Here is a 17,979-nt window from a genome sequence, read left to right as displayed (position 1 = left end):
CAGTTGTTTCTTATGTTTTCTCAAAGTAGCAGCCTTTAGCCCCGATTCTCCACACTAATTACCATAATTCCCCAAGTGTACCGATGTTAAAGGCTATAAGAGTAATCGCACAAAAACGAAAACGATCTGTCATTTTGCCGTGTCGGCTCAGCTACCCCGAAAAGTGAAAGCGATTTACCGTTCTTCGATCCGTGGGCCATCGGATGCCAGAGTACGTCGGTTTCCATCATCGACCGAGAATCGAGTTGATAAAAATATCTACCGACTGGAAAAAGGGAGGGCGATAATCGAACAGCGTTATTTTACATAACTGTCATTACTAGCAAGAACCGGGCCATTTGGCCAAAAGTAGATGAAATACGATTCTGTCCGATCCATTAAGTTATCGAAATATCAGTTTCATAACTTTCTACATTTTTTACTCGACTATTGTCATTACTCTTCGATCGTTTTCACCAGAGGCCATCTTAAATTTTCCACTGGTCTGTTCTTTAATAATCGATCGTTTCGATAACGAGTTTCTACTAATGAAAAGATTCTAATTACAGATATCTAGAGACGTTTTCTGTTTATTCGTTGAATAAGTTAAGCAGACGCGTAAATGAGCGCCCTACGATGAGCATGTACATAATCGGTGTGACGTTTCCACAGGTATGTGGAAAAGCGTATCCGTTAATGTCACGGCTCGATGCAAAGCGGACGAGGCAGTTGCAGTTTATTCGGTATGCGTAGTTCGTTTAACGCAGACACATCTTCTTATCGATGGCAGGTTAATCCAAGATGGAGGGGAAGGTCTTTGCAAGGTCTCGCGTCGAGTTAGTGTCAGCCACCTTCGCGGGCTTCTTCGAGTAAAAGCGAAAGTGTGGATCGGTGCGCGTGCACTCGTCGATCGCCGATGTCGCGTTTCGTGTGTACAACGAGGTCGAATTTTATCTATTTGTTTAATTTACTTTTTACACCCTCTACGTAAGATCGATTCAAGCGCTCGATTTTCCACAAATTTGTACCTATTAATCATCGTTAAACAAGAAGAATAGAAGCGCTATCGTTATCCGACTTACGAACAGTATTTGCAAATAATAGCGCGATATTATTGCGGAACGATCGTTAAAAAGTAGAATTCTCATCTGTAACGACCTTTATGCGGTAAAATTCGAGCCACCTGTATTTGTTTTCGTGGCGTGAAATATCTAATTTCTGATTGTTCGTAAATAGGCAACGTTTCGTACAGTTGAATTTTATCGAGTTCGGAGGAATCACGCGATCCACGTGCGTACGTAGGCTGCTGTTAGACGCACTAGAATTGGATAAACACGATAATGGTACCGTCAGAGACTGAAAACAGCGTGCGTGCAATTTGTTTACCGTAATCGCGAGAAGCAAATACGATTCTACCCTTTGCGCAGAGTTTTCCTATTTTATCCACTTTTATAAATTGTTACGCAGTTGTGAGAAACATAAATGTGCAAAACTGCACACGTAAAAATGGTAATTTAGACGTATTCTTAAAGAATATAAATTTTTAGAAAAATCCTGAATCCGTTTATCGGATACCATTTGGAAATTGGAAAGATTAATTGCAAGACGCTACGAACCACGTGTAACGATGGAACAATTTTTAATGTTAAAGGACTAGCGAGCCAGAGTTTGAAGGCTGAAGACGACGCGACAAGTCAAAAGTGTATTGGGTAAGCAGATCGGTGAATTTAACCCTGAAATAACCGTTCTGGGAAAGAAGGACGGGCCAGACTTGAGAAACCACTACGGGACATTATCGAAGCGGGTCGTTAAATGCGGCCAGAGGTATGTTATAGACGTGAAAGCGGTCAGTCCGGCTGCTGTGTTACGTAAATGCCAGGAAGAGCGTTCAAACGTTGATACATCGATGATCGTGCATCAGCCACTGAAAGACAGGGGTTTTCCCTTTGTGCGAGCCTCTTCGTTTCGTAGCCTTGTGCTACTTTTCGTTGGCCTAACTGCAATTCCGTCGATAGAACTCGGTGATTTTCAATTAACCGCTCGCGTGTCTTGTCTCGATGAATCCAGACGATCATCGTATCGAGGAGAAACAAATAGTTAGATCTTAGAAGCTCGTATCGTTACGAATCGTTGAATCGCTGGAACTGAGATATTTATAAAAACAAACTGGAAGTTTGAATTACTTTTTATAAGACAGGTGTCGTTTCACTTATCATTATCGTGATATTTAAGAAGAAGAATGTCGTAACTGAAAAGTCCTCGTGATACTCTCTTTAACGCTAGAACTATTAAATCGAACAGAACGACTAGTTTATAACTCTTAACAATAATTTTATTTGTCTACAACGATATCGTTGATCGATCGAACGATGTTTGATAAACAAGATTCGATATAAACTGTATTTTATTAGAAATTCTTGAAACTGAAATGAAATAAAGCATCGATATGATATATATGCATGTACATATAACGCACGTGTGTGTGGAATAAAACGAATAAGAGAATTATTAATAATTTTCTACTTTAAACTTTCTGTTTCCAATCGATTTAGCCAAAAATTTACTTTTTTTTTTTTTTTTAGTTGCCTGTTAAGTTTCTAGCGAACCAACGTACGTTTCCTCTTCGCAATGATACACGAGCTACAGAGATATCAAACGTTTGTTAACTTTGAACGAAAAGATTTAAAAATTGTTAGAAAAATATCACGTAGGTTTTGAGAATCGATTATTACAGAAAGTGACTACCTTAAAATTTGTCGAATAATGTCAGATGGTAGTTTCGTAGGAAGTGAAATTAACGATTAAAGATAATCGTGACAGGTACAGAATATTACAGAATATTTTGGCGATAAATTTTTTTTATCAAATTTCACGAAACTCATATATCGTTGGCAAGTTGTACTAAAAAAATGTGAGCGTGATATCATTCGCGATAAATATCCATTGAATTCCGTAATATAAAGAACGTCGTTATATTTTAATCTCTCTCTTTACTATAATTTATTTCGAGGATCTTCTCGCGACAGCTCCGTGGCGATTAAAATTCCACGGACGAACGTGACATTGAATATTTTACTAAATCAATATCATAAAGAAGTATTTGCATTAAAAAGGAACGCGAGCGAAGGAAAGATGTTCGAGTACGAAGAGGCAAGAAGATTTCGTATTTAATTGCGCTATCGATAAATGCATTCAACGAGCGTTCGTTCGTTTTGAAACGAACATCGAAGCGTGGCACGCGTCGCGCGTGTTTGTCGCGTTAACAATTATTGCGATAATATTTTACGAGATGCGCGAATGACGACCGTTTCGTCGAATTATCAGATTTAGACCGTCTTACTGATTTTTCTTTTCTTTGCTCCTCGATAGAGACATTTTATTCCTCGTTTTCCTTCTCGATTTTCTAACAGACAAGTCTATCGTTATACCATTTATCGTTGCTATTCGTCATTTGCCATTCTAAAAAAAAAAAAAAAAAAAAAAAAAAAAGAAATAATTATGCGCTGTGACTTCAATGTTCTTTGTTAACGTCCTTTGTTTTTTTTACCATTTAATAACATCGACTTTACGTATTTATCGTTAAATATGTTGCTCGTGTTGTCCTCGTTTTATTTTCGATAAAAAAGGGGGATGAAAAAATTGACGCAGCTATTATAATTGATCGCGTAAAAAATGAAATTATACTTATGTAATGCTCCGATGCTGAGTCACCGGGCAACGTATATTGTCTCTTTAATAATTATTAGTCGATGCTCGTTTTCATGCAAACGAGACACCCGTGTCTCGTTGAATTATGCTAATTTCCCTTGTCTTTCGTCACGTAACAGAAATGGTAAGCGTGGTGCCATCTCTCGAGGTGTCTTCAGACTTCCTTTCCTTCTGATTCTCGCAACAAGAATCGGTACACAAGGGAACAGCAAAACGTAATTTGCATTTAACAGTTTTTTAAATAAATGAATCATCTGGTTTAAAATGACTACGCACTTTGAAATTTAATGACGCAATATACCGCGTAAGTGATTCATTTAGTTCTACCATCATTAACGAATTCAATTCTTTCTCAATAAAAACTGAGTCAGCTCGTTCATCTACGTGTAACCCTTTTTCTGTTTACTTTTTTACCGCGAGCATTTGAATCTGATAATTTTCAATGTGAAAGACGTTTCGTATTAACGCAGACTATATATCTAGTTCAAAATATATTACACAACGACTTGCCGCTAATTGTGATTCATCGTACAAGCGTAACTCGTCAATTTACTTTTACTTAACGATGCTACCGTTGCTCGTTAGAACGATAATTCCATTTGATAATTAATAAAATAATAAGGTCGAGCAGTTCACGATAAAAACGATGTTCGTCGAACTTTCGAATCTCGACGAGATCGTCGTGGCAAATGATGATTTGACTTATCATCCGATGAAAATGAAACGCTTCTAATGAAAACAAATTTTATCAATTTCACACAAGCATAGTTCTTTCAATTACCGATACGCTTACAGCGATCGTACGACGCGATGAATATTTTCTTACGAGATAAAAACTATCAGTATCAGAGTATTTTTTCGTTTTCCTGGACAAAAAAGACAAACGTGTACAAAGATCGTGTTCGTTACGAGCCTGTCGATTCTTGCAGGAAAATAGGTCGAAAGAATGGACTTCGTGGAAAATAATTCCGTTGAAGAGTTCACGATGGAAGATCCTCTACGAAGGAGAGATCGGTGTCAGGTCGATCTGACGCTGTCGACGTATCGAGGATGCGTCGGTCGCGATCGTTCGTGTGTTTTGCCTACATTTTACCCTTTCACTGTGTAACGATAAAACGAACGAACCACGAGCGGACAAGTCTATTCAACGATACTTGCAGCTCCTCGTCAGCCACTTTCACGCGCGATTGCGAACTCCGTGGCGAAGCGAAGTGGTCTCGTACCAGCGCGCAGTGGCTCTTGCAAAATTTGCCTCGCGCCTGCTGCGTCGTTCGTTGGCCGACTTTTCCGAATCGTTCCACCGCTTTTCTCTCTCGTTGAATATTTCTGCAAAACGGTACCCTCTTTCCTTCTTTCTTCCTTCTCCTTTTCGTTACACTTTTCTACATTGTTCCGTCGACTTACGAGGAAAAATTTCCAATCGATTGGGAAGATTAAAAATACATAAAAGAGAGAGTACACGACCAAGTTTTCGAACACGCGTCGAACAAAGAGATCGTACCATTTTCTTTAGAATTCTTTCGATTACCATGAGAATTAGAATTAGAATAGAATACAAGAAACAGATGGATGATCTTTTTGAGAAAAAGCATACGTCGAAAGAAAGGGTTCGTGATTTTTGGCCTATTCCGTTTTATGTTTTATGTTATGTTAGGAAATCTTTATTAGATTCAGAAATACCTGTCGCTTTTGGTCCCTGGATGCCTAGCTTGTACCTGCTCGGTATTCTTCGTATAATATAATATAAATTTGCATAAAGATAACGATCTGTAGTGTAATGATTCATAAAGAAAAATCTGATTCGTCCGCGTAGGATAAACAGAAAACTGGAATGCAAGTTACCATAAAATAGCTATATGTATTCAGTCGAATTGGTAGATTTCATGCAACGCTCACGTTCTTGCAACAGATTACAAAACTATGATCGTGGCTTTGTCGCATAAACACGTGTGCTTTTTGTCATGTCTAAATTACGATACTAACGAGCATTACCTTCTATTACTCTTGAAGATATCTCGTTATACTTTTAATGCTGCGCTATTGTATGGAAATGCTAAACGTTTACTTTGCAATTCATCCTAGTTAATTGATTTAACACGACTTTCTTTAAATCCACTTTAATTAATACCTACATTCCCAGCTTTTTATTCCTGACTATACTCTTCGTATTAAAATAATTTCACCTTTGAATCTTAACATAACGATAAGTTTAGCCTATTGTTTTTTTAATTTCTATCTCTTACTACGTTATTTAGTATTATTTGTTTATACAAAAACGCGTAATGTAAAAACAGAGGGGGAAATTGTAATCTACGTTTCTTCGGAATTTGAATTTATATCGTGTCGTACACTCCAGTGAACTTTCACCTATGACACTTTTTAAGCATTAAGAATGCCAGTATGTTACTCTGTACATTGTTCGTCGTAGCAGTATCAAATATAATTTGCATAATTGTTACGCTGACCAATATAATCGCAGGAGAGTCGAGCACAGAGCGAAGCCGTGGTTGGTTTCTCCAATAGACGAAAGCAAAGTAAAAGTGGAAGCGAGTACAAACAAATTTCAAGCGTGCTACTCACGGGGTCAGTCCGTCGCTCCAGCTGAACATCTTCTTGATCTTTTCTCTCGCTTTTGGGTCGCTTTTATCCTCCATCTTGATCGGCGTTCCTCTTGTCACTTCCGTACAAATTGGTTGAAGGACCTTGCAAATGGTGTCTCTTGCCGAGATTCTTCAATGACGACGCATCCTCTTTGTCATACGGTTTAACGGCTCACTGAAAAAAATCGAATACGTTTGACAAATATGGGAGAATAATATTAATATGGACTTTAACTTGGAGATTTTCTTTTTTACAGAATAAGTCTGACCTTTGTTTTTTCAATTCTCGTCAAAAGTTCGTAAGAAAGATGATAAAATAAAAACAGATTTACGTCACGGCACGTGTTTTGTAAGCATATCCCACGCCTTTTCAAATATTTCCATTAATTTACAATGCAAAGCTGTTGATACAGTAGTAACGTATACTTATTCCGATTTTTGGCTATGAGAATGATTCGTTAAAATCCTTAAGACATTTTCACGAACTACGAAATACACGATTTAAATGCAAATGAACGTGCAATAAAATTCTTGGATTAAAAACCATACACAATTATTCGTCGATATGCACAATTTTATCATCGAACGGTGAGTTAACGGTGAGTTAACGGTGAATTAACCTCTAATTACAATTTAAACGAAAATATATTCGACGACGTTTGGTATTTCGTGAGATTAAAATCAAGAGTATACATATCCCGATCATCGAATGACAATTACGACTCGCCAATAATCTTTACATCTTTACGCTCATCGAGTTGATAATTTGAACGTAAATGTATCTTTCGCGAGATTAAAAGATTTATCTCCACCGTCAGGATGGAGTTACCACATTTACGACATCTTTTTCAAGAATAAGTTCCAACCGGATGGAAAGATTTTTCCCCAGCGAGAGAAACCTAAACGCTGGTTCTTTTAACCAAGATGTACCGATCTCTAAATTGTGTTTAGAAACCAATACTATTTCTCCACGCTTTCGCAGACCCAGAAAAGCGATCCGTTTCTTCGAAGGATGAGGCATAGGCCTCGTGGAAAGAGCCGCGTGCTCATTCGTGACAATGGCGGAAAGTGAAACTGTTTTACAGCGACTACGTATCCTGCGAACAACGTCGTGTGCCTTAGATCATTACGAAGAAAGCGTGCTGTATAATAATTTGTCAATGGAATAGAAAATATGACGAGCTAAGAATAGTATACGCATTTTCCTTGGCGCGCTACTGTCACGGAATCTTCTCTTCGTCGCTCTTCAACGAATAACTTTTAACTTCGTTCCACCAATGACATTGCTGTTTGAATTATTAATCAAACTAAATATTGTTTCTCCTTGTTGAACGAGTATCGGCCAGGCCATTAATTATGAGATTGATGTCAAGGTTAAGAAAAGAAGGAGATGATCTCTTATGCAAGGATCGACAAATGTCGACCTCCGAGGTTACTGGAATGGAAAAATCGGCGTTCGAACGGAGGATAGCAAAAAAGAATCGCAAGATCTTTGATCGAATCGAAAATATTCCAAAAATGCATCGAGCGAATCTTTCGAAGTAGGAATTTCGTTATGCTGTTGGACGATCGAGATCGTTATCACTCGATCGTGAAACCTCAGACGGATCTTCGATCTAAAAACGACGGAAATTATGAATCAAGATCTCAGCCTGATATTTCTTCAACACGCGAGTCATTTAATTGGTACCGTACGAAGTTCTTCGTGCAGATTTAAACGTTAATTCTGTTGTTATTTATCGATATGCAAGTAGCAGTACCGCGATTATGTATAATTATTCATGGTAATTCATGAAGACTTAATAAATACTGGATAGCTACAGCAATTCCATTGACATCTTTTTCGAAATTAAAGCAGAAGGATTGTCTTCGAGTTCTATTTCTTCTCGTGCAACTGGATTGTCTAACTGTTCGGATAATCGTCCTATTGTGTCCACGAGCGGCGTACGCGTCGTTGACCGCGCAAGAAAGTGGAGCTCCGTCGATCTAAGCGGAAGTGCCACCAAAATGATCGCTGGATGCGGTCGATGTTAATTTCATTTGGTATTCAACATGTTGCATCCACCTACTCCATTAATTAGTATCGTTTCATCGAGATTTCGTTCACTCGATGCAGTCACGATTTTATTCTCAAAACTATGTAAAGTAAGAAGATCGTATTCCACTGTTTTTAAAATATTTCGTATTTTAATGTTTGTAATTTACGTTTTAAAATCTTTAACACGTAATCTTAATGAAAAAGCAATAACGATTCTGTAACGTAGCAAGATTAATAGCGGTATTATAATATAAAATAGCAGATTAATAGCAGAGCGATTAAAAGACAATCTACAAATAAAAAAATGGAAGATAAAAAGTTGGAAGATAACTTAAGGAGACAAAAAGTATCATTCCATCGAAAAGGCTCGTAAAATAACCGTATTATTTGCACTTGTTGCGATTAGAATTATAAATCTTCTGTTTAATGTTCTAAGTTTGCTAATTCGTTGCGATAATTCATTGTTAGAATAATGGTAAATTGCGATGACGCGAATACCGTGGATAATTAAGGAGGTTTTTATTCGATGGAACGGAGACATGTAAATAGGGGAACGAATTCTTGAAACGATTCGGCTTTCCGTATAATAAATTTGTCCGAATTTTTTTTTAAATCGTGAACGTAGCTGCGGAACCCGGTCTTCTCCGGACAACGATGCGTGTTCGCAATATAAAGCGAGTAATTGGCTATCGAGTCAGGTTAACAACTTCTGTTTTCAGGACAAAAAGTAGCTATATGAACGATGGGAGTTGAAATAAAACTGCGTATGGTTAACAAGTTCGTTTTAATAAAATACGATATTTAATAAAATATAATGTTTACTGCGGTCTACGAGTTATACTTAAGTATCTAGATTACGAAAATCTAGAAAAAGATGTCGCTCCAGTTACGCGTGGACCATGTGATGCGGCCTTTTTCTACAGTTTACGTGTTCGTGTTATGTGAAAGTGTTGCGCGTGCGTCATTCGACGAGTTCTAATTGCTATTCCGTACCGTTCGGCAAATTCCCTTCCGTCACTTCTTACGTCTTATGTAAAACTGGTAAAAGTCGAGATTTCGTTAAAATCGAAACCATGATCCGTTCTCTCTGTTGATCTGTACGATCATCGACCAGTTATTCGCAAAGAAAAAAATAGTACCGTTAGAGACCGTGAACGGTTCCGAGGGATCTGCTATCGGCTCTCTCGGTCTGTCCAGCGCTACGTGGATAAACGATACGAATGACTAAAATACTTGATAGAAATGCACCTCTCGTGCTACACACGTAACTTGGGTTATTCAAGTCTTATTTGGGTTGCTCGTGTCGTATATAAAAAAATCGAAAGTGCACACCGATCTACTCTCATCGAGATTAAATCCTTGTCTTATGATTTTTCTTAGCAGCTAAAGTAATCGTTAATATCCCACTATTTTGGTACCTTATTAAGTGCAAAATATCGAGATATTGTACGAAATTAGTATTTGATAATTTTTAATCAAGGTATCGAAAAATCTGTCTCTAGCTAAGATAGTGGTTCGAATTAAAAATGACATTTAAAAATATAACCTACTTTCGTTGAATCAAAGCCATAATCCGTGTCGCGAATGCCAGGCATATTATAAGAGGCTTTCGCATCTTTTAAAAATATTTTTCTAGGCCATTCAAAAACTTCAGCTGACCACGTGATCATGTGGCAGGTGATCACACTTTTGAAATATACTGTACTAAAGTGAGAAATATGAGAGGTCAATTCGAATAGATACCTACTTCGTATTTTCAAATTAAATCAAATGGCAGTTGCTGATTTGCTTTCCATTAATATCGAAGATAGATATCCATATACATAATGTATTATTGTACCAGATATACAACTTGTACATGCATACGACAAATACGTGCAACATATAACTTGGCTCATAGAGAAGTGTATCATACAGTTTGATGTAAGCGATGATTTTATTTGGAGCAGAAAGAACGTATTTTTTAAAAGAACGTATGCTTTCATTTACTAGCCTCGAATGAAAGTAGGTCAACCATAAAGGGTTTTGTGAAATATTATGTAAATTTCTACATTTCAAACTGTCAGATATATACATACAACTAACGAGATTACACATATGGCGAATTGAGAATTTAATACCCGTACAGCTTTTCCATTGCTTCCTCGTTACACTCCCCCGACTTCACTCGTCACCTCTTTGATTTCATAAGACCGAGCACGCGTCTACATCGTAACACGCATGAAATCAGCGATACATTGCAACCACTGGCATTTTTACATGTTAAAGAGGAAGTACTATATACAATACAGGAAGTGCACATATAGATTTTGTCAGAAACTTCGAGAATCGAAATATAATACATGGTTACTCTTGCAACTGGATGCTTTCATAGAATCGAACGGATGACATGGGTTTCTCGCGCGATTTCTGCAGCACGGTATTACATTGCGCGATGCACCTATTTTAAAATGTTGGCAAAGTTACCTTGGCGATATCGTGTCTCCGCGCCTGATTTATATCTTGACAAATACTTTAACGTACGACGAATAAGTATAATTGTGTGTGTATTTCAGGTCCTTGCCAATTCTTGATAACACATGTACGATAAAACGATGTTGTTACTTTTGAACATGTCTGTTCACAACGTGAATCAAATCAGGTGTCTTCGCACGTAAGTGAGAAAATTGATATTGATGCAAAGTTGCTGTATATTTGTCACACTTGTCACACATTCAGTGATACGAAAATAACCTTGCATTCCAATGCAAGTTGCGAAAATGCGTCTGCGGACCGTATTCGGATATTCCTCTGTGTATTTCTAGGTTACATGAGGGGAACGGATGGACCGTCGCGAGATGAGACAAAGGGAATCAAACGAAATATGCACCGTGGCAGTTCACGGAGAAGGAAGGACGAGGTTTGAATGCACGGATGAGGACGCCCGAACGGTTTGAACGTCTTTCTCGCACTGAGTCCAGTTGAGCAATAACGCACAGCCACCGGCAGTCGAGCGTTCACGTACCAACACACATTCTCTAGGCCGACGCACCTTACAGGGGTATGCGCGCGCGTCTGCCACTTGCCGGTAAATACATACGCTCTCCGCTGGTCAACTTATGGGCGACGAAGCAGTTGGCAACATTGCTAAAAAATCTCGACCCCTTGATCCTTCGTGCCAGATTCCAATGATCGTGTTTTTCTTTACCGCTTCCGCAGGTAAGAAACTCGTACGTCGACTTTAAACGATCGATTACTCGATTATTCATTTGCACAGGACTTTCAGATCGACGGTGATCCTGTCTGTAAGTGAACAATACTGGAGATTATTCGAACGACAGATTGAATGGCTGATATGTCATTGCGCGCCATTTGGTTTTCGGTGAGTGACAAAGTTTAATTGTTTCTTTTATAGTAGAACTATCAGAGCGGTTAATTATGTAACACACTTGTAATGCTTCGTAGGAATTTTGTGCATTTACAGTGGTACAGTTTTTATGAATCATTATTTCCACTATGTAGTTTTCGTGTACAATGGTTCGTGAAAGTATAATATTTGAATACTCGCAATAGAAAGCTTTTATCGATAACATCATGTTATACGCTGGGCGTTTTATACATGTAACGAAACATTGGTATCACGATTATATTGATAAAATTTGAGGCCAATCTGAAAATGTATATAAGTAATTAGTAAAAAATTATAAAAATTATAAATATCCTCACTGAATATTGTGGCTTACTAATATATCGAATAATAGACAGTTTAAATACTTTTATGATCTCTGAAAAATATGTATTTTCACTAAATATCCTGTAGCTTCTATATACATTTTCACATCTGTTTCAAACTTTATCAATATAACCCCACATATATAATGTAACAATGATGGGTGTGTCTCATCAAAGAACGAAAGAAAATTGAAAAGCATTTTATAGAATACACATAGTACATATAGTCGTAACAAGTTCTACAAGTGATGATAATATTTTGATTTCTTCCATACAAGTTTTATATTTTAATAAGTAGGGTAGCTTTAGTATTAACCAATCTCGTAGCATTGATAAATTATTCGATTGATAATTAATCTTACATTTAGTCTCGTATTTTTTTTACGCCGATAAATTTCAAAGAATTGTTGGAAATCTGCACAAAAAGAAAGTCCTATTTTCTATTGTCGACACATTATCCAATTAATAATCAATCGTGTGACATGCCTCTATATCGATGAGCATTGAAAGATGCAATGTACATAACAATGTACATAAAAAATAGAAATTTCTTGCGAAACTGGATATTAACGTTAGGTTTTGAAATAAGTGTTTCCCTCTCGATCGTTTCTACCTTCCGAGGTTATTTTCAAATTCCCGTTCACTGATGGCAACGCGCGCGCGCACACACACAATCAAATATGTCTGTGATTGCACCACGAAACCATAAATGCGTTACAAACGTATACATCGATTCTGTGCTCGTGTGTGTTTTTTTACATGTATATACGTGTCAAGTAGCTTTCGATTCCACAGACCTAACGCGAGTGTGCGTGCATGTACGCACTTTTCTTCACGTTGCCCCGTAAATCGAAAGTGTACGGTCTGCAGTTGGTCGCTATTGCTGTCATCTTCCGCATGCGAGGACCCCTTATGCACCGACCTGTTGCGCAAATTCGAAATTAGTCGCAAAGATATTCGTCGCGAAATTATTGCATCGCTTGCGACACCCGTGCCTCTTGAGCGATCTATGAGAATCCGCCATTATGATACTATGCAACTAGCCACTTCAAGTTGAACGCATAATTTTTGTCGAGATCGATCGAAATGTTAACTCATTAAGGATTAAACGATATATTAAGGTAAAAGTTGTAATATTATAGGATATTAATTGGACATTACAATATCAATGGGAAATGTAATATTTTTAGGAAATATAAATGAAATAATTTACGTACAGTGAAGTACAAGAGTATTCGTGCAATTGGAACGTAAAAATAAAAATGGCTGATATAAAACAATCAGGTGACTTGTAATTGTGGATGTACAATTTCGTTTGTTTTATTACCAAGCTTATTGTGATTATGCAAGGGAATTTAATAGTGTTGGTAACGTGTGACCTGTAACTTGTAATATCGTACTAATGATACTAATTCAATTGTACAAGAAGACCTTGTTAGTGTTTATGGGATTTGGAGGATTCGAATTTCATGTTTAATGGTATACTAACGATTAATATCAATATGCATACGTACAGTTTATGGTAGAGCATATATTATTGATGCTAGAGTAATGATTAATTAAAAATTAATTTTTAAAGAGAAGTTATGATGAAATGTAGACTCCGAGAGAAGACTCTCCGCGAGTTAACTTTCTGCATACATAAAGAAGGACATCGAGATAATTTCAAAGGTTCTGAATCATCGAATGATTGTTCTCTATTCTTCGCGACAGAATAGGCAATCCTTTCTCATACATAATTTCCAACGCGTAACATAGATTCCACTTATTCTATGTACTGTGAAACCATTACGATTTAAACGCGAATGATAATGACATCTGCTGAACTTATTGTGCAGAAGAATACGTTTGCACTTTAAGGATATTTGTGTCGATATTACAATGCCTAATCGAGATAGGAGATTATATTTTTATAAAATCACAATACTAGCATTCCAATCATTTTTTCATACAAGTATTTATTTATATAACTTACATTATTAATTTAATTTTGCCCCTACGCGCTTTTTCGTGCCTTTTACGCTGCTTTAAAGTTAGTGTATCTGCGTAACTCATATCGTCGTATTGTTTCTCGATTTCGTACTTTACTGAACAGTAGATATTGCAATTTACGTTCAAACGTGATTCAACATTTGATCAATTTTTATTGAGATTGAAATTGATATACAGACAATTTGAAACATCTTTTTTTCTAATATAGAGTTGTAAAAATTTTTTGATAAATATTCCTTTATTATGAACCGTTATTCATTAGTGTTTTTGACGAGTAGAATTGTTGAAAGTGTTAATAAAATCATGAAAATCATATTGAAAAAACACCTGCAATAGTTCGAACCATTTCTTCTACCATTTCTTTGTCAGTCACCATGATACAAGTTTCTTTATTAGCGCCAATTTTAACTCTATTTGTTAAAGTTATCATCTTTCTAGCAGATGCATGAAATTCTTCCGCTCTAGATGCCATTTTTATTTTTAAGATATTATCTTTAGTAATACCAGAACCTGGCATCACAATAATTCTATTTTGAGCCTCTTGAACGAGCTTCTGTATTAATTCTAACCCCTCCTCGGCAGTATCCTTCTGGCCAGAAGTCAGAACCCTTTTAAAACCGAGGTTTATTAAAATTTGCAAGGATTTTAAGGGGTCGTTGACTTCGTCGAAGGCTCGATGAAAGGTTACTGGTAACGGTCGAGCAGCAGAAAGAACGTCTTGACAAGATTTTACATCAATTTCGTTGTCCGGTGTCAATGCACCAAAAACGAATCCATTAGCACCGTGTTCTTTCAATAGTTTTAAATCCAGTAGCATAACATCCATTTCTTCCTTCGTGTATATAAAATTTCCAGAACGTGTTCGAAGCATAGCGTAGAGTGGTAACGGTGAAATGATTTTAAGTAATCGCAAAAAGCCAGGAGTGGGCGTTAAACCACCCTCGGAAAGGGCGGAACAAACTTCGAGCCTCGTTGCACCACCTCCGATCGCGTTTTTCGCTGATTCTATAGAATCGATGCAGATTTCCATCTGAAACGTCGATTGTGTTGCAACAGGATACGTAGAAAGAGCTGTTATTTAATCCATCGACGACAAAGCAATGAAACAATACGTAAAAATACAATATTACTGCACGATAACAAATCAAAAGATTTGAGAATTTAAAAATTTGATAATTAGAAAATCTGGCCACGTGAAAATTCGTAAATTTGAAATTTAGCAACTTTAGAAATTAAAAAGTTGGAAATATAATGTGAGAAAATAATTAATGGGTCTTGAATGGATTAAATAATCATGGTGTATGCTTACTGTTCCTGTTTGAAAGCGTTGCCAATTTCCCGCTAGAGGGTTCAACGAAGAAAGTAACTAGCTGGTTGTATTTTGGTACTCTCTGTTTGAAACAAACAATGATAACAACCGAGAGGAAATTAGAGCGCTCACGCTTATTGTTCTAGTTGTTCTACGGTATAGATGCTGCCATTACCACGCAGCCAAGTGTCGAAAGTATTCCACGCCAGCATATACGAGAACCTATTCAATTCCACCATAAACGAGGTATACTAGTTGTGTGGCTCCACGCTACAAGAACCTATTTCGTTGTACGGTTCTACGGAACTGTTCATGCTTCTCTATCCGAGATAGATAGGTATGAGAATAGTAAAATCACGCGATAATTAAGGAATGCCTGAGAAAGAGAAATTAATTGTTTATTATAATCTTTTTAAGCAAGAAACGAAAATCTCTCTTTTTAAACGAGAATGAAAGAGATGGAGAGACTGAGAGTCCAAGCTGAGATTTTTTACTCAAAACTCAAACTTTCTTTTGTTTTATTTATTACGGAAATGCAATGCGGTAACTTTAGAATACAACGAAGCGTCTTTACGTTAATCGTCATCGTTGGTAGTTGCTAGTTGTCATCTTTGAGGTTGGTTCCCACTGGCCGAACACTGGAGTTCGTGAACCGTTCCCGTACAAATTCTCCCGTGGAAATCCTCTGTTCGTTTCCAGTTCGCGAACAGCTCTAAGGACTGTTGACGATTCGAGATTACAGAGGACGTTCCCACTGGCGGATATTTCCATTGTGGACATTGTGGATCTACCCTTCCTGACATATTATGACGTTGATTGGGGTACGGAAATTTTAACCATCAGCGTTCGCGAGTAGCAGTCATAAAACTTTACTTAAATGTGCAAGAACATGTTCGTAAACAGCGTTCTTGAATGTTACTCATCACCGAGCTGTACTCGTGATACATAGTCGTAACAAAGCAAATACTTGCTTGTCATCTCTAGTTGATTCTCATTATTGCTAGTTTGCTTGTTATTTCTAGTTGTTAGCACTCGTTTCAATAGCTTTTTCCCACAATGGTGGATGGTTCTTCGAGCTAACTGGTTTTATTAGTCCGCGGACTACTTGCAAATGTCAACCAACCCTAAACGATCACAACATTCGATCAACCACGGGTGATGACGACCAATTATCGAGAGGTTCTTTTTCTGCAGGTACGTCATCTCAGATATGTTATTCGTAGCCTATTAACTACTGAAATTACTATTAAAATGAAATTTATTTCTAATTATAACAACAACATTATCGCGAGAAAAATAAATTTAATATTAAATCTAAAAACTTATCCTGTATAGAGAATACATTAAAGCTATTGCGTCATTCCTCTGATTTATTATCGTTTGCAAGGAAACATTATCTTTTTTCCCCTAAAAAAAAATGTAATAAACAAATAATTTCTCTTTCCGAGGTAACCAAGTTTAATTATTGCGTCATTTTATTATTCTCATACTTGTCTATCTCGGATGGAAAAGTATGCACTTTTTCGTAGAATCATACAATGAAATAGGCTCTTGTAACGTGGAATCACAGCGAGTATACTTTGTAATAGAACTAAGTAGGTTCTTGTATATGCTAGCGCGGAACACTTTCAACGCTTCACCGTTGAGGGCAGTACCAGTCTGGGAACAACTAGAATCATAAACACGACCACTCACGTTTCCTCTCTGATACCACGTTATCACTGTGACAGTTGTCTTATTTTGAAAATAACACCGTATTATTTATGACGAAAGATTCATGTTGGAATTACACGTATTCTCTGACCATTTGCTTTAAGAAACGCGATACTCGATAAATTGAGATAAACGAAAGAAAAACACAAAGATGCGAATAATTAGGACACGTGGATGGTAACGATCGCTAGCGATGTGTCATTAATACGACTATTACGCCATCTGCAGAGATGCACTGTATTATTTTTACGTAATCGTGACAGATAATGAATAGAGTATTTCTCTTTCTGTCAGTTCGGGAGAAGAATAGACGGAAATAAAAGGAGACATATGACAAGTAATTAATGTTAAGATGTAAAAGTATGCGAAAGAAAAAGATGCCTCAGGGGATTTCCAAGAAATGAAATGAGATAAAAGGCGGGTAAGCTCGTGGGGCAATATATTCATTGGCCATTCGCCTGCCTCACCAATGATCCCTGAAGCGCCTTCTTCTAAAAGGGTAGCTGCGTGCAATGCCGTGGAATATCTCTAAAAATTCTTATCCCAATATAGTATTGATTTATTTACTAGAACCTAGTTGAGAATGCGGCAAGGATTTCTGCGATTAATAAAATAATACATCAGTTTGAAACAAAAATACCTAATATACAAATTTAAACGATTAATAATATGTACTATTAAAATAATACTAATTGCTGTCTTAGATACGTAATATTAGGAATTATGTCTTACTTAAGGAGGTACTTTTTGATTTTTCACGTGGAATATTAATACCAAATTGCTTGGGTTCTGGAGGATTCGTTCTTCGTTCTTCTTCGCTAGTTGCAATATTCTATCACTTGTCAAAATTAAAGAAATTTTCCAAAATCTTGGGCAATAATTTCTCCAATATATCGATTCGTTATACGGAACACTTACCTTCGCTTTAT

At 37.0% G+C, this 17,979-nt stretch overlaps 3 protein-coding genes and 1 long non-coding RNA gene across 4 annotated transcripts in view; 2 read left to right on the top strand and 2 right to left on the bottom strand.

The window, feature by feature from the left end:
- Snu (ABC-type transporter snustorr) overlaps window positions 1-6,427 on the bottom strand; it is a 43,634-nt gene extending 37,207 nt beyond the window's left edge. The window contains exon 1 of the mRNA XM_072010760.1: window positions 6,268-6,427. Coding sequence (XP_071866861.1) covers window positions 6,268-6,341 — 74 coding nt within the window. The 5' untranslated portion in view covers window positions 6,342-6,427. The remainder of the gene's footprint in view (window positions 1-6,267) is intronic.
- Window positions 6,428-11,381: 4,954 nt separating this feature from the next.
- The window catches only part of LOC139991004 (erythroid differentiation-related factor 1), an 88,533-nt gene continuing 81,935 nt past the window's right edge, over window positions 11,382-17,979 (top strand). Inside the window, exons 1-2 of the mRNA XM_072010745.1 lie at window positions 11,382-11,523; window positions 11,591-11,686. Coding sequence (XP_071866846.1) covers window positions 11,651-11,686 — 36 coding nt within the window. The 5' untranslated portion in view covers window positions 11,382-11,523; window positions 11,591-11,650. The remainder of the gene's footprint in view (window positions 11,524-11,590; window positions 11,687-17,979) is intronic.
- Window positions 13,969-17,270, bottom strand: LOC139991030 (copper homeostasis protein cutC homolog). Its single transcript, XM_072010808.1, has 3 exons — window positions 17,033-17,270; window positions 15,338-15,419; window positions 13,969-15,058 (listed from the first exon to the last, which is right to left on the bottom strand). Exon 3 carries the CDS (start codon window positions 15,056-15,058, stop codon window positions 14,339-14,341), a length of 720 nt encoding a protein of 239 aa, XP_071866909.1. The 5' UTR covers window positions 15,338-15,419; window positions 17,033-17,270; the 3' UTR covers window positions 13,969-14,338.
- Window positions 16,664-17,414, top strand: LOC139991047 (uncharacterized). Its single transcript, XR_011800728.1, has 2 exons — window positions 16,664-16,785; window positions 16,850-17,414. It is a non-coding gene; the product is annotated as an uncharacterized lncRNA (long non-coding RNA).

The sequence above is a fragment of the Bombus fervidus genome, chromosome 9 (genome assembly GCF_041682495.2).
Source record: "Bombus fervidus isolate BK054 chromosome 9, iyBomFerv1, whole genome shotgun sequence".
Classification (NCBI taxonomy): domain Eukaryota; kingdom Metazoa; phylum Arthropoda; class Insecta; order Hymenoptera; family Apidae; genus Bombus; species Bombus fervidus.
The sequence above is the reverse complement of the archived record's forward strand: the minus strand, read 5'-3'. Positions and strand labels throughout refer to the sequence as shown.

Bases quoted from the DNA above. Each gene is read 5' to 3' on its own strand.
- LOC139991030 (XM_072010808.1), bottom strand. From the start codon at position 15,058: ATGGAAATCTGCATCGATTCTATAGAATCAGCGAAAAACGCGATCGGA.